Source organism: Brassica oleracea, chromosome C2 (assembly GCF_000695525.1).
Source record: "Brassica oleracea var. oleracea cultivar TO1000 chromosome C2, BOL, whole genome shotgun sequence".
NCBI classification, from domain to species: Eukaryota; Viridiplantae; Streptophyta; class Magnoliopsida; order Brassicales; family Brassicaceae; genus Brassica; species Brassica oleracea.
The window spans coordinates 46523360-46540170 of record NC_027749.1 but is presented as its reverse complement, the minus strand read 5'-3'; the positions used below and the strand labels follow the sequence as shown (position 1 = coordinate 46540170).

The window sequence follows — 16811 nt, the reverse complement described above, 5'->3', positions numbered from 1 at the left end:
TCACTAGCAGCAAACTTGGTATTGTTGCATTTACGACAGAGACAAAATATTTTACCCGTGTGTTTCATGAACATCTCTGCTCCGTTGAGAAATTCTTCTGTTACTCTTCCGCTTGAATCTTTATGCGCATACATCCAACTCCGAAGCTCATAGATATTTCTAGACATTTTTTTTACTCTTTCTCGTTTTTTTTGTGCATCTTAAGAATGAGGGAGAAGATCATATTTATTGGGAAATTTCGATTTTGGTAGGTTTACAACGAATTTACGTTTGATAATAACGTAACCACCAATGTGCAACTGCATTCCTCGTAAATTGGTCGTTAATCAGATGGTACATCGTCGATGTTTCTTAGTCGTATATTTACGACTACTTTACGAATACATGAAAGTGTAGTCGTAAACGAGAAATTAATTTACGAACAATTTACGACGAGAACTATTAGTAGCAAAATTACGTCTAAGTTAGGACGAACATTCAGGTAGTTTTAACTTAGTCGTAAAGTCGAAGGTAATTTACGACTACACATTTGTAGTCGTAAATCGTAGTCGTTACTCCCACGTTTTCTTGTAGTGAATTAAGAAAAAGAATGAGAAAAAATTCTTAGTTATGAATTCTTAAAAAAATATGAAATACTAAAAATACACATATCATTCAAATAGATGATTAACTAAATTAAAAAATAAAATAAAACATAAATAAATAATTATAATGCTAATATTTTTTTTGGTTTTAGAAACCATTGGATATGTTCGGAGAGACTTCACCTGTTTATAGTCCACTAGGCTTCCAGATTTTATATTTGGTTGGATCCAGTAATGGTTACTATTTTATTCAGTGTCTTTGAAATTAAGGCTCTATAAATGTTACTAAACAGAAGATTATTATCAGACAATTCTACTTTTCATTTAACAACCATTATCAAAACATAAAAATTAGTGAGACCCCAAGGCCCCAAACTTTGCAAGGTTGCAGTTGCAGGCAATGATATAAAATGTTTAAGTTTCTAGCCAATTATCAAAACCCAAAAATAAAGTGTTTTAATTTTACAAACCATTTTGAAATAGATCAATAAACAAATCCATCTCACCCTTCTTCAAACACAAACCAATCTCCACGCCACCAGACTCATCCCTCCTCTCAGACATAGAAAACGCCTCATTCCTGTCAATAGACACTGTCTCACAACTAACAGGTTTCCCCCACCCAAAATCCGACTGGTATAACCCAAACCGGTTCGACCCAACAATCGACACAGTCTGCGTACCCGGTTCAACCCTCATCGTCCCATCAATATACAACTCGCAAAGCGCTTCAACATCAAGCGTACCAACACCTCTAACCGAATCACTAATAATCTCCACCGCATTGACAAATCCATCTTCTCCCGACACAACTCCCGCTTTGTGTCCGAAACACCCAACCGACAACACGCAGCTCCCGAAGTAACTCTCCGGAACCGGACTACCCAACCGGTTCCTGAAATCAGCTGCGTACATGAACCGAACCGGTCTATCCGCGTCCCCTCCACGCGCTTTCACCAAACACGACCAAAGATAGGCGTTGGCGACAACAAACGTTGACAAGTGAAGGTGAGACCGAGTCGACTCGTTTTTAGCTCACTCCTTGAGTTTGTCAACGTTCTCCCGAGTCAACTCGAGCGTGGTCCTGACCGTGTGTGGACTAATCTCCCCACTGGGAGGCAGCTTAAGTGATCTCGAGCTGGTTTTGTCTTCTGAAAAATACGACACTACCTCCAAGATTCTCGCGTCAAGACTAGCGGGAACGTTGATGACGGTACGATCTAGACATGGAGTTAACTCCCCTATGGTTTCATGTTTGCATACGTGAGCCCATGATTTAACGAACATAGACATTGATCTACCGTCCATAGCGGAGTGATGAGCTGTTACGCCGATGGAGATGCCTTGGTTCGGGAACAGTGTTACTTGCAGAGAAAGAACAAAGACCGAGTCGTCGCGAGAAGCCGGAAGCTCTGGAACTAAAGAACGTATCTCCGTCTCGGGACGTGTCCCTTTCCCGGAGAGAAGGGAGAAGTCAGCGTCGCTCTCCGCGACTATCAGCGTGACGTAGTCGTTTGGGAGGACGAGGATGTGTGGTTTTGGATCTTGTGGGTCCCATCTTAGGCGTCCTGCGAGCGGGAGGTAGTGGTGGAGGACGGTGGAGAGAGAGTGCTCGAGCTTGGGGAGGATTAGAGAGTGGAAGGAGTTGTGTTTGTGGAGTTTGTAGAAGAGGACTCTCTCAGTGGGATGGAACTTTATCCACCGTAAGTCGAAGAAGGTGAGTGGGAGAAGGAGTGAGTCATGAGACGAGTTTGTTGCTGGGTTGACTCGGGAGGATTTGGTTACCTTTATCGCCATTGATGAAGAAATAAAGACTTTAAGGCATAGGCCCCATTATTGATATAACGTGAGATCAATGTGTTACAAATGAAATAAATATATTATCTATAACGAGTGGAGCAGAATATGATTCTGGCATTAGACTCAAACAAGCTGTCTTATTAGCAAGTGGGTCTGTTTGGTAAGAGATTTTATTAGTAAAAAGTACATCATTGTTATCATCACCTAGACTTATTTGTTACATCTGTGACCAAAAAAAAAAAAAAAAGACTTATTTTTACACTTGATTTTTTCATGTATTAAAACTATCCCAGCATCAAACTGTTGCGTTTCGTTTGGTATTTGATTCAATCTTTAGAGATTGATTTATCACGAGAGAAGAGAAGTAAAACACTAATGAACACGACGAAGTGTTATCCAGTTCGGACGCAAACCGCGATCCTACGTCTGGCCGAGGATTTCCTCCGAATTCACTAGGCTCAGTGAACCAACGCCGCCGTATCACTCACCAGAAAACTCCGAGATACAGAGAACTCTCACCCCCGTAGATTTCTCTCTAATCTCTCTTCCGTTTTCTTATTCTCTATCTCTTTTCTCTCTCACCGTGTTTTCCAAGCTCACCGTTCTCACACTCTATAGATTACAACTCGTCACACACCAGAGATAACAACCTCTAACGGCCTCTCCGCGTGGACCCCACTTGTAACAAACTCTTCAGATAAGAAGAAAGACGAAGACTCAAACAGCGACGTTTACATTAAACATAAACCGACTTCTAAACCGAAATCGAATGTCTATTCTCTAGAACCGGTCTCAGACCGAAACCTTCTGATTCTCATGGCGTCTTTTAACCAACACTTCAACAAACTCCACCTTGGTTGTAAGACGACCATGATGAGCTTAGGTGAACTTCGATCCTAGGTTTTTCCTCTGCTACTCAGGCAGAGACTCCGAGTAGGCTTAACAGGCTTTTAAACCTACCTACCGGAAGGGTCTTGGTGAACACGTCTGCAGGGTTTTCACTTGTATGAACCTTTAAAACTCGCAGCTCACCGTCCTCAACATTCTCCCTTAAGAAGCCTAGCTTTGTAGCCATATGCTTCGTCCTTTCATGGTGGACATTGTTCTTCGCCAATGCCAAAGCACTTTTCGAATCACAAAACAGCTCCATGAGCTCTTGTTTGTAGCCAAACTCTGAACTTAGACCCTTCAGCCAGATTGCTTCTTTTCCCGCTTCAGCCATGGATAAGAATTCTGCTTCTGTGGTTGATAGAGCCACCACGCCTTGAAGGTTTGACTTCCAACTGATAGCTCCACCACTTGACACAAACGTATAACCAGATATCGATCTTCTTTTATCTAGATCACCAGCATAGTCAGAGTCACAGAACCCATATAGTCTGAACTCTGATCCTTTCTTGAACTTCAAGCATACCTCGGTGCTTCCTTTGACATACCTCAAGATCCATTTCACTGCTTCCCAGTGTTCATTCAATGGATTACTTATGAATCTACTCACGAGTCCAACAGCATAAGCAAGGTCAGACCTTGTACCGATCATACCATACATCAAACTCCCAACAGCATTACAGTATGGAACCGAATCATCACACACATCACCAGCTTTAAGATCCACTTCGGTTGCAGCCTTCAGTTTGAAATGACTTCCTATTGGAGTGTTCACATGCTTAGTATTCTCCATGTTGTAAGTCCTTAGAACCTTCTTTGAAATGACTTCCTATTGGAGTGTTCACATGCTTAGCATTCTCCATGTTGTAAGTCCTTAGAACCTTCTTCATATAGTCAGCTTGAGATAGTTTCAAAGTTCAATGCGCCTATCTCGAATGATATCAATGCCCAATATCTTCCTTGCTGCATCTAGGTCTTTCATTTCAAACCGAGAGCTCAACTGATCCTTCAAAGCCTTTATCTGCTTCTTGTCTTTGTAAGCCACCAACATATCATCAACGTACAAAAGTAAGTAGATGTTCCCATCAGTAGTATGCTTTATATATACGCACTGATCATGACAACTTCTTAGGAAACCAATATCTTTCATGAACTGATCAAACTTTTGATTCCACTGTCTAGGACTCTGCTTCAGTCCATAGAGTGATTTCCTCAACAAACACACCCAATCTTGCTTTCCTTCAACTTCATAACCTTCAGGTTGGCTCATATATATCTCTTCTTCAAGGTCTCCGTGTAGAAATGCAGTTTTCACATCTAGTTGTTCAAGCTCAAGATCTTCATTTACCACAATCGACATCAAGTATCTTATAGACACATGCTTGACAACTTGTGAGAAAATTTCATTGTAGTCTACACCTTCCTTCTAAGAATAACCTTTAGCCACTAAACGAGACTTGTATCTAGGTTTCTCAACTCCAGGAATCCCAGGTTTGCGTTTGTAAATCCATTTACATCCAATCACCACTCTCCATTTTGGTTTCTTTACTAAATCCCAAGTATGGTTCTTGTTTAAAGAATCCATCTCATCGTCAGAAGCCATGATCCATTTCTTCTTTTGAGGATCTTTCATGGCTGATTTGTAATCACTTGGCTCAACACAATCACCATCTTCAGACACATACATTGCCATATACACGTAGTCATCATGCTTCTTCGGATGCTTCACTTCTCTACGGATTCTGTCTCTGAAAAGTTGGTATGACTGTGGATCATGTCTCTCTGACGTTTCTCCTGTTTCAGAAACACTCTCTGTTTGGGGTTCTGATAGGATATCTCCACCTGAATCATCATTCTGCTCACTTTCAGATAGAACCAAGTCCAAGAACATAGTGTTCTTTTCTTTCTGCTCCACTGTAGTCTTTTCAAGATCTTTGTAACACTCTTCCTCCTTGAATGTTACGTTCCTACTCACAACCGCTCTCTTATCCTCCAGAGACCATACTTTGTAGCCTTTAACTCCCCCAGGGTAGCCAATGAAGATGCCCTTCTTGGCTCTAGGCTGTAGCTTCCCATTATCTGAGTGATAGTAACACACGCATCCAAACCTTCTCAGATGGTCTAGTTTTGGAACTGACTTAGACCATACTTCTTCAGGCACTTTGTCACCAATCCCAGAGGAAGGTGATCTGTTTATCACATACACCGCAGTATTAACAGCCTCAGCCCAAAACACCTTAGGTAAGCCACTCTCATTCAAGATGCTTCTTACTCTTTCAAGTATTGTTCTGTTCATTCTCTCCACAACACCATTCTGTTGTGGAGTATATGGAATGGTTTTATGTCTTCCAATTCCACTCTCTGAACAGAATTCATCAAACTCTTTATTGTAGAATTCCAAGCCGTTGTCAGTCCTGAGTTTCTTCACTTTTAAACCTGTTTAATTATCAACCAACAACTTCCATTCCACGAACTTCTCAAAGGCTTGATATTTTGTTTTTAAGAAAAACACCCAAACCTTTCTTGAGTAGTCATCTATGAGACTCAAGAAATAATGACACTTCCTAAGAGACGCTGGAACAGACGGTGATCCCCAAAGGTCTGCATGTACATAGTCAAGACAAACTTCACTCGTGTGTTTGCCACTTGCAAAGCTTACACGATGAGCCTTCTCAAGAATGCAACTTTCACAGAACTTGATGCTTGACACCTTTGCCTTGTCTAAGTATCCTTTCCTTATCAGTACATCTATTCCCTTATGGCTAATGTGTCCCAGTCTGCTATGCCAGAGATGCGTTTCGTCTTGTACACTCACTGCATTAACTTCTCCCATGTGACTGTTTCCTTGCAAGTAGTACAAGTTTCCTTCTCTTGTCGCTTTGAGAACTGTTCTACACCCCTTCTTTACTCTGAGAACTCCATTCTCAGATACAAAAGTGCAACCATTACTCTCAAGAGCTCCAAGTGATACCAGGTTTCTTGAAAACTGAGGTACATATCTGACATTCTTTACTGAAACAAATTGACCTTCTGCCGTCTTCAAGGTTACCATACCAATCCCTTCTACTGATGATAGACTGTTGTTAGCCATTCTCACAGAGCCTCCAGCACTTTCATTTAACTCAGTAAACAGGTCCTTTCTTGGAGTCATGTGAAATGAACACACAGTGTCCAGAATCCATATCTCATTGAAGTCTACTGTTGTCACCATGTTTGCTTCTGTAACAACAAGAGACTCAATAAAGTCAACACCAGTCACAGAAGAAGATTCTCCATACTGAAAGGATTTCTCCTTCCCCTTTTGACTGCTTCTCTTAGGACAGTCTCTTTTGAAATGTCCCTCTTCACCACACACCCAACACGTTGGACGATTTCCCTTTCCTTTTGACTTTGATCTGGACTTTTCTTTGAACTTGCTCTGACCTGGAACACGCTTGGTACTCCTCCCTACTCCTCCCTCTAGAGCTTGAGCTAGAGTACAGAACCTCTCCTTGATTCTTATTCCCTTTTCCATTTACACTGAACTCAAGCTGCTTCGAATGAATAGAGTTCATAACCTCATCCATAGTTACAGTCTCTTTCCCATATCTCAAAGTATCTCTCAGTTGATCAAACTGCTTTTGCAGCGACATCAGTAGCAGTATAGCTTGATCTTCATCAGAGACTTCTACCATGACGTTTCCAAGATCCGTTATGATTCTCAGGAATTCATCAATATTGCTCTCTATGGATATAGACTCATTCATTCTGAAACCATATAGCCGTTGCTTTAGATACATACGGTTAGGTAACGACAATGACATGTACTGAGCGTACAGGACCTTGAGCATACCAGCAGCAGTCTTTTCCTTCAAGATCTTTCTCAAGATCGTATCAGTAACATTCATAATGATCGTGCTCCGTACCTTCCATTGTTTCTCTGCAATCAACGGATCAGTCTTCTTAGGTGATTCTGAATCAGAATCTCCACCTTTGACTGATGGATCTCTCAGCTTGGACTCAGCTCTCCTCAACTCTTCTTCCTGACTTTGTAGAGCATCTGTCAAGCCTAAGAGATCAAGATTCGCCAGTAATCTCTCTCTCCGCATGTTGTAATCAACAACTCCGTCGAACTTCTCCATCTTGATCTTCGCGGACGTCATCGAGATCTCAGTTCGTAATACACCGGATCTTCACCAATCTATCTCCGATCTGAACCAGTTACCAGAGAACCTTTGCTCTGATACCACTTATTGCGTTTCGTTTGGTATTTGATTCAATCGTTAGAGATTGATTTATCACGAGAGAAGAGAAGTAAAGCACTAATGAACTAATGAACACGACGAGATGTTATCCAGTTCAGACGCAAACCGCGATCCTACGTCTGGCCGAGGATTTCCTTAGAATTCACTAAGCTCAGTGAACCAACGCCGCCGTATCACTCACCAGAAAACCCCGAGATACAGAGAACTCTCACCCCCGTAGATTTCTCTCTAATCTCTCTTCCGTTTTCTTACTCTCTATCTCTTTTCTCTCTCACCGTGTTTCCCAAGCTCGCCGCTCTCACACTCTATAGATTACAACTCGTCACACACCGGAGATAACAACCTCTAACGGCCTCTCCGCATGGACCCCACTTGTAACAAACTCTTCAGATAAGAAGAAAGACGAAGACTCAAACGGCGACGTTTACATTAAACATAAACCGAATTCTAAACCGAAATCGAATGTCTATTCTCCAGAACCGGTCTCAGACCGAAACCTTTTGATTCTCATGGCGTCTTTTAACCAACACTTCAACACAAACGAACATGTTCATTGTACTTTACCTTTTTTTTGTGATAATCAGACAAGATGTTTGATCTCAGAAACAACAACACATTACAAAAGGACAAATCAATTTTCAATGGCCTTGCATGTCCAACTTCTCATCAAGTTGTTTAATCCTCTCTAAGACCATCGCCAATGGTTTACTCTATTTTTTTCTCTAAAATAGAGTAACTCTATAATAGAGTTGGATGTTGCTCCAATGATACTCTATTTTAGAGTGAAAAATAGAGTGATGAACAAAATATAAAAAATATACTCTATATATAGAGTAAAAAATAGGTTTACACTATTATAGAGTAGAAAATAGAGTACCATTGGAGCATTTTTACTCTAAACTCTATTTTAGAGGGGAAAATAGAGTGGGGTTGGATATGCCCTAATCCTTCACTAATCAGATACCTGATCTTTTGCTTGTCCTTGCACTCACTGTTCTTTTCCATCTCTTGCCTTATACTCGGTTTCAATTCCCCTATAGCCATCAACACGGATTAACAATCAAGCTTACTATCAATCATCAAAGAGCAATGAATACAGGAACACAAACCTCTAGCCTGAGGAGGAGCTCTATGAGCTATCTTCAATGCTTTCCTGTAAAGTTTAAGCACTCTAGCTCGGAGGATAAAGCTCTGCATATCTAAGGAATTAACCATAACCGAAGAACCTCCCTGAGAAATAAAAAAAAAAGATCAAAACTTTGACAACATTAGAGCCTCACAAGTCATAACTAGTTTCTAAAGCACGAACCAATTTGACGAGTCCATTTATGAAAACCAGAATGAGCCATTACATCAACAGTTTGAGTAAAATCTAGATCAAAATCCAAAGACCGAAACTTTGACATTTTGAAAATTCGAAAAGACAATGATAGGCAAGTAATTATAAGATGAAGACAAACCCAGAAACAATGCGATGAAAAGGAAACTGGTTACCTTTAGAAGGCGAGAAGTCGCTCGACTATTTGGTGAAGATGAGAGAACCTAACTTTTTTTTGCCCCCTCTGATATCATTAACAATAAGACCGGTTTATGGTTTTTTATCTGATTTATATTCAATATAGACCGGATAGCAGACATGTTACGACCGATCAATCCACGGATAGATGAAATTGAATTCGACCGGTTTTATGTTACATATAAAATTCTAATAACTAATATAGCAAATTTAATAAAAACAGTATAAAACTTATATAGAATATAATATTTATATAAGTTATATATATAATTATGTAAATATATGCATATAACAGATCAGATCGGATATTCATTCCTAAAAATATTAGTATTTATGATTTTCTTTATTTCTTACGGATTTTGTATATTAGTATTCTTTTGTTTCGTAGAGATTCTTTTGTTTCGTAGAGTTGCGGATATCCAAATTTTAATCAAAACAGATGACAAATCGACTCAAAATTTGCGGATATTTCTAATAGTTAAAAAACAAACTAAAAATCATAGAGTGAGATTTTCTCTAAATATTACCAAAACAAAATCTATAAAGCAGATCTAAGTAAGGAAAACTATAATAACATCACGCTCGTTTCAGCTACTCTCTTTCACCAATCCTCTCTTCTCTACCAGTTTAAAGTTTCTAAATGCGTATGTGTATGTGTGTGTGCATATGATGGCCTGCCTATAAACTCAAGATTGACTTGCATCTGTCCAAAAGGGTTCTTCTTGATGAAATCTTGAACGTTTTCAACTTCTAGTCATGTAACAGAAAAATGAATGAAAATTCGATAGACAACTTGATTCGATAAAAAGGGAACGTCATGGCAAGAACCACCTACCCAGCCAAACAACAGTCTACTCTTCCTATCACTGAGCAAGAACTCAGTAATTCTTTCAACATTGTTCCTGTATGTAATGGATATGGAAGCAAATGATCGGTAACTTCTGTAGATGATATTTCTAGAGAGGTTCTGATGTAGTTCGTGATGTACATTAGAAGGTGTGTCAAGAGGTATGTCAAGACGTACATGGCAGGACGTCGAGTGGAGAAGTTGCTTACAAGGTGATTGTCTAAGGTGATTGTGTGTTTAAGTGGAGATTGGAAAAGGAAAGAGAATATCTTGTTGAAGACAAATTACGTTTTCCATTAAGCAACGAGGTTTTGCTTGGAGAAGAAGTGTTACTTGGAGAGGAATAGAAAGTTTCCTTATATGGGAATGGAAGTTCATTAAGGTGCATTTAATGAACTTGGAGAGAAAGTCTACGGTTTATATATAAGGAGGGACGTGCCCTTATGAGAAGAAGTACACCCAGAGATTAAGTGAAAAGAGAGAGAGAGTTTTCATTAAGTATTGAGTGTTGACCTACGGTCTGACGTAGTGTCCGATGGAGTCTGAAGTGGACTTAGTTTGGTGGCGTTGGAGTTGGCGCTTTGTGTGGTGGAGTTAGCTATCGTGTGTATCTCTTGTGAGCTTTGTGTGTGCTTGGGTGATCAAGCGTTTTAGTGTGACCAAGCTGTGCGTCGACCAAGCTGTGCGTTGGTGTGACGTGCTCGTTGGTATCTGTGGTGTGCGTTAGTGTGACGTGCTCGGTGACGTACTTGGTGAAATACTCGGTGAAGTACATGGTGATGTACTTTCTAAGAGGTGGAAGGTTGAAGCCTTGACTCAGGAGAAGTTTAGCAAAGATGGTTTCATTGAGGAGGTCTGGAAAGATTGCAGCTGTGTGAAGACAATGAGCTCTGGTGCGGCCGGATGGGATCTATGCATGCGTTCTTGATTCCTAATCTTTATAGATATCTATCTAGAGAAGAGCGTGTCAGGAGGTTTGTGCCTGATGTATACGTTAGCAAATAATGATGTATTTGCATTCTTGTTCTAGTGATCAATGAAATCTGGACGAGGTCCCGGAGATGTAGAAAATGAACCCTTTTAACAAATTTAATGTGTCATTTACTTTCTGCTCTATATTTCTGACTCGTCCGCACTTACAACTTCATATATATAGTCTAGTAACATATATGATTAGTGTAAATAAAGAACAAGAATTTATCACGGGAGTTTCTCCTGACGCAACACAAGTGACATGTCTCCATAACATCACCAACCACTGCTTCTCTATTTATGAAAATATTAGAACTTTGTCTATATTATCAACCATTCTCGCTTTCTTAATTAAGGATTTCCTCCTCCACTACAAGATGTTCAATCGCTCTCAACGTCAAGAAAAGAAAAACTTAGTATACCTGGATCAGTAAGATACTTCGAATTAACCTCAAACTATAAAATAAAATGATGTGGTCGAGTGGTTAAGAGGCTTTTCTACTTAATTTCCACCATTTGAGTTTGAGCCATGTAAAATCCAAAATATGGTTACCGAACTTGAGTTTTTTTTGGTAAATCAAATTTTGTGTTTTACAAGACTCAAACTCATTATCTAGTTCAAACTAGTATTAGAAATCTGTGTTTCAAAAAAAAAAAGTGTTTAAAAAAAAAACTAGTATTAGAAATCTAGGAAAATTCATTATCTAGTTCGAACTAGTAACAGAAATCTTGGAAAATGTTGAGTTGTGCAATGGATTCCTCCTACATTCATATATGGAAGATGGCTGGATTGTTATTTTTTTTTTTTATTATTAATTATCAAGTAAAGGATAATAATGTTACCATCCATTTCATATATTTACAATTACGATTGTAAATCATATAATATATATTTTAATTTTTAAATTACAATACATCTTAAAAATATATTTAAATAATTTTAGATATAATATAATTTTTAATATAATACAGATTCTCTAAAAATACATATTTTAAGAATTACTAATATTTATAAATATATATTGATTCATTATATTATTCAAATAGTGTTTCAATATCTACTCATATTTTATCATCAACTAATTAATATATATATATATATAATCACTGTATGTGTTGACAAAAAAATATATTAGGCACCGTAGTTTTTTTGCTCCATCTTAAAATAATCTGTCTTTATCACATTTTGACCATATTTCATTAATTCTCTAATTATGACTGATATTAATTCACTAATAATAATTTGATTGCAAATAAATAATTTTTTTGGAAGTGTCTGATTGAATTAAATTTTGTAATTATATCATTTTAAGTTAATTATATTGTTTAATTCTATGATAAACATCGATATTAACTTTGTAGAAAATGATGTTTAATAGGTTTGGAAAGTATATTACATGAAAGATGGTGAAATATTATTATTGAAATTAGAAATCAATAAGATATGATTACAAACATGGTCCAAATGCATCTCAATAAGATATCTTTTGGTTATAATTATAAAATACATAAAATAGTATAGTATATAGAATTTTTTTTGGTATATAGAATTTTAGTTGGTTGATGATAAAAAAATACAAATGTATTTAAAAATATGTTCATTATATTAACAATACTTTACTTAGATATAACTTGGGAAATTGCCACAAATATCATTTTCAAAGTATCAATTTTCATGTTTACACTAACTATTTTTACCTTCATCTTTAATGAAGGGTAAAAGACATTTATAACCTTTTGACAAAAAAAAACATAAGGTTAATTAATCTAAATTTAAAACATCAACTCTAAACCCTAAACCTTCAAATCTAAACCCTAAAACATCAACTTTAAACCCTAAATGTAAACCCTAAACCCTAAATCTAAACTTAAAACATCAACTTTAAACCCTAGATCAACAACTCTAAACCCTAAACCATGAAACATCAACTCTAAACCCTAAACCTTCAAATCTAAACCCTAAAACATCAACTTTAAACCCTAAATGTAAACCCTAAACCCTAAATCTAAACTTAAAACATCAACTTTAAACCCTAGATCAACAACTCTAAACCCTAAACCATGAAACATCAACACTAAACCCTAAACCCCGAAACATCAACTCTAAACCCTAAACCTTCAACTCTAAACCCTAAACCTTCAAATCTAAACATCAACTCTAAACCCTAAACGTAAACCCTAAACCCAATATTTTCTGAAATTCGAATCCTAAACCCTAAAATCCTAAACCTTCAAATCTAAACCCTAAAACATCAACTTTAAACTCTAAATGTAAACCCTAAACCCTAAACGTAAACCCTAAAGCCTAAAACTCTAAACCTTCAAATCTAAACCCTAAAACATCAACTCTAGTTTTAGGGTTTAGGATTTAGGGTTTAGGTTTAGAATTGAAGGTTTAGGGTTTAGAGTTGAAGGTTTAGGGTTTAGGGTTTAGACTTAATGTTTTAGGGTTTAGGATTAATGTTTTAGGGTTTAGGATTTAGAGTTTACTTTTTAGGGTTTAGGGTTTAGTGTTGATAGTTTAGGGTTCAGTGTTGATGGTTTAGCGTTCAGTGTTGAAGTTTAGGGTTTATGATTTAGAGTTGATGTTTTAGGGTTTAGAGTTGAAGGTTTAGGGTTTAGGGTTTAGAGTTGATGTTTCGAGGTTTAGGGTTTAGAGTTGATGTTTAGAGTTGATGCTTCAGGGTTTAGGGTTCGTATTTCAAAAAAAAAATAGGGTTTAGGATTGATGGTTTAGGGTTTAGAGTTGAATTTTAGGGTTTAGGGTTTAAATTTCGAAATAGTATAATTAAAAAAAAATTAAAACAATTATTTTTTATTTTTTAAATTTTTATTTATTTAAATATTTATTTATTATATGTATAAAGAACAAGTGCATAAGAGTTTTTTGCCACTTAATGAAGAAGGTATTTTTGAAAATATCTCTTTAATGGTGGTAAAAATGAAAAGTGGTAGCATGAAAGTGGTAAACATGTAATTTCCCCGTATAATTTCTTAGAAAATAGTTGTGAAACGTGCACAAAAAAATAGTTATGAAAAAATCATGAAGATCATTGTATTTTTTCTTAATAGAAAGTTAATTTCAAAACTTTGAAAATATAGGTTATAGTTTTCGAACTTCTTTGGAATAATAAACCAACATTCCCTTAATTTTTTCTTTAATTATTATTTATTTTATGTGCTATTAAGATGCCTTTTGGCAAACTTAATAGAGCTTATGCAAGTGATTTTAATTGAGATCATATATCGATATCTTCCCCTAAAACGGTGAGTATTTAACAAAGAGTCTTTGATTCCTCCATTAGGAATCAACTTTTTGCTAAAGGGAACTTAAGTACAAGTGACAATTCGTCGTACATAATGCAACTAGATTCTCCCTTAGGTGACAGATTTTAAGCAAAATTATTAGTGCTAATGGAATAAACTTCGATGGACGAAATGATAGAATACTAGCAAAATATAACATGTGCATAAGATATATGTACAATACTTAGTGCTAATCGAAAAGTGTGAAGTTTTACTAGCAACAACTTTATTTTCTCTTATGCTTAAGATCGTTATAAAACTTTGCATAAATTTTAATGTATTTTCCTTTTTTTGCAGTGAAACTTTCCAAACTAAAGTGTCATAAAGGACATGATTGATAGTTGCATACTTGCATGAAGCTTTGATTCAGAACACATTGTCTTTACTTCCAATAAAACTGGCATATCCTCCACAAGTATTTTTTATATAATGGTGGTATCACCGGAAATTGGTACCATCATAACTCAAATTCGATTCAAAGGATTGTGAAAATAAAAACCAGTAAGAAAGACTTTGAAACAAGAATACAATGTATTGGATTCAAAGATTGTTTTGGAGTCTTTCATATTAAAGTGTTTATTTTCCAAGTTTTAAAATCGAACTTGAGTTTTGGCACCAAATTTCAATAAGACAACCACTGTGTAGACAAAACATTCGTCAATATAACATTTTTTCGTTGGAAGTAAAAACAATATTTTCTGAATCATAACTTCGACAGATTATCTATCATGTTCTTTTCATGGATTAGTATGGAAACTTTTTCAAAAAAAAAAAGAATTTAAAATTTATGCAGTTTTATAACCCTCTACGAGAATAAAATAACTTACCTTTTCCATTTGTCGTTACCACCTCCAACAGATATTCTCTATCTTCTGCACAGCCTTTGTCCGTGATTCATGTTCTACATTTCCAAAAAAGCAAAACTAGATCCAGAATGCAAAAAAAAAAAAAAAAGAAGAGAGCAACAATACACAAAACAGTTCATTATTAATCATCATATAATATTTTAGCAAGTACTGAAGAGTCGGGGATTCCCCCATTCGCAATCAATATTTTCTAAAGGGAACTTAAGCCAAACAAGTGACAATCCATCAATACAAATAGATTCTCTCTTAGCTGACAGATTTATAGGAAAATATGTAGTGCTAATGGAACAAATTTTGATGGACGCAATGATAGAATACTAGCAAAATATAACATGTGCAGATTACTTGTCTGAGACGTTTTTTCATAAGCTAGAATGCTAGAAATATAATACTTAGTGCTAATCGACAAGTGTGATGCTTTACTAGCTATGACAACTTTATTTTCACTTATGTTTAAAAGCGTTATAAGACCCTGCATAAATTTTAATTTACTTTCTTCTTTGATGCTTTGGCTGTGAAAAGTTTTCCAAACTGAGGTGCTGTAAAGGATTAAATGATCGATCATCTGCCTGAAACTTTGATTCAAAAAATATTGTATTCACTTCCAACAAAAACAATTATATCTACGGGTATTTTGTCTATATAATGATTGTGTTACTAGAAGTTGGTACCTTAACTCAAATTCCATTTTTGAAAGATTACGAAAATGAACACCGATCATTTTGTTTGATAGGAAAGACTGAAACAATTTCTTTCTATCGAACATGATATGTTGGATTCAGGAATTGTTTTAATGTCTTTTTTATTAAATTGTTCATTTTCGTAGTCTCTAAAAAATCGAACTTGAGTTTTGGCACCAATTTTAATAAAATCGTTGTAGTGTAGACAAAATACTCGTGGATATAACATTTTTTATTAGAAAAGAAAACAATATATAAATCAAGCTTTGTACAGATGATCTATCATGTCCTCTTTCATGGATCCTTGATTGGGAAAACTTTTCAAATCCAAAACATTAAAGAGGAAATTATATTAAGGCCTGAAATGTTTGCATGATTTTGTTTTATTTAATTTTAGTTTTTAATTTTTAGCTTAGGAATTTTGATTTATTTTTCTAGTTTGTTTTTTTTTGTAGATTTTAGTTTTTTTGAAAATGATAAAAAAATTTCATTTTTATTTTTCAGTAGATTATATTTTTGAAACATATAAAGCCTTTTAAGTTCTAAATGTTGTTTTATGTGTTTATAATTATCAAAATTTTAATTTAGTTAAATTCTAACTCCAAACTTTATAACTAAAAATCAAATTATAAATAAAGTACATTAAAATACATTTAATTTTATCTATAATTTATAGTAAATTACACAAATATCTAAAATTTGAATGGATAATAAATTGTTTTTCCAAAATAAAAAAACCAAAATCTAATTAAAAATCTGCAAAAAATGAAAACCTAAAATTTATTAGAGTTTTTTTTTACAAGTTTTATTAAAGTTTAATAACCCTGGATAAAATAAAACTTACCTTTTCCAATTGTCGTAACCTTCTCCAACAGATGTTATATCTCTCTTTTGTACTCAACAAGACTCTCCTTGTTTTTCTTCTGCACAACCTTAGTCCATGATTCGAGTTCTCCATTTCCAAATAAAGAAAAACTGGATCCAGATAGAAAAAAAAAAGCAACAACACATAATTTTTGCGGTTCCTTTTTATTTTTTTTACGGTTCTTATATATCTCTTTGTAAAAAAAAACCGGTTCATTATATATATATCTCATCAAACGAGTAT

At 35.8% G+C, this 16811-nt stretch overlaps 1 protein-coding gene and 1 pseudogene across 1 annotated transcript; both read right to left on the bottom strand.

Annotated features, from left to right (window-relative positions):
- Positions 1–893: 893 nt before the first annotated feature.
- Positions 894–2470, bottom strand: LOC106322608 (annotated as a pseudogene).
- Positions 2471–8154: 5684 nt separating this feature from the next.
- LOC106324410 lies at positions 8155–8922 on the bottom strand. Its single transcript, XM_013762382.1, has 4 exons — positions 8869–8922; positions 8626–8746; positions 8463–8550; positions 8155–8206 (listed from the first exon to the last, which is right to left on the bottom strand). The coding sequence occupies exons 1-4, from the start codon at positions 8920–8922 to the stop codon at positions 8155–8157; spliced, it is 315 nt and encodes a 104-aa protein (XP_013617836.1).
- Between the last annotated feature and the right edge of the window lie 7889 nt (positions 8923–16811).

Excerpts from the sequence above, each read along its gene's own strand:
- LOC106324410 (XM_013762382.1), bottom strand. The coding sequence starts at position 8,922 with ATGTCAAAGTTTCGGTCTTTGGATTTTGATCTAGATTTTACTCAAACT. Across the intron at positions 8,747-8,868 it reads ATTTTACTCAAACTGTTGAT|GGAGGTTCTTCGGTTATGGT; the intron begins GTAATGGCTCAT and ends TTTATTTCTCAG. Across the intron at positions 8,551-8,625 it reads AGCTCCTCCTCAGGCTAGAG|GGGAATTGAAACCGAGTATA; the intron begins GTTTGTGTTCCT and ends TGATGGCTATAG.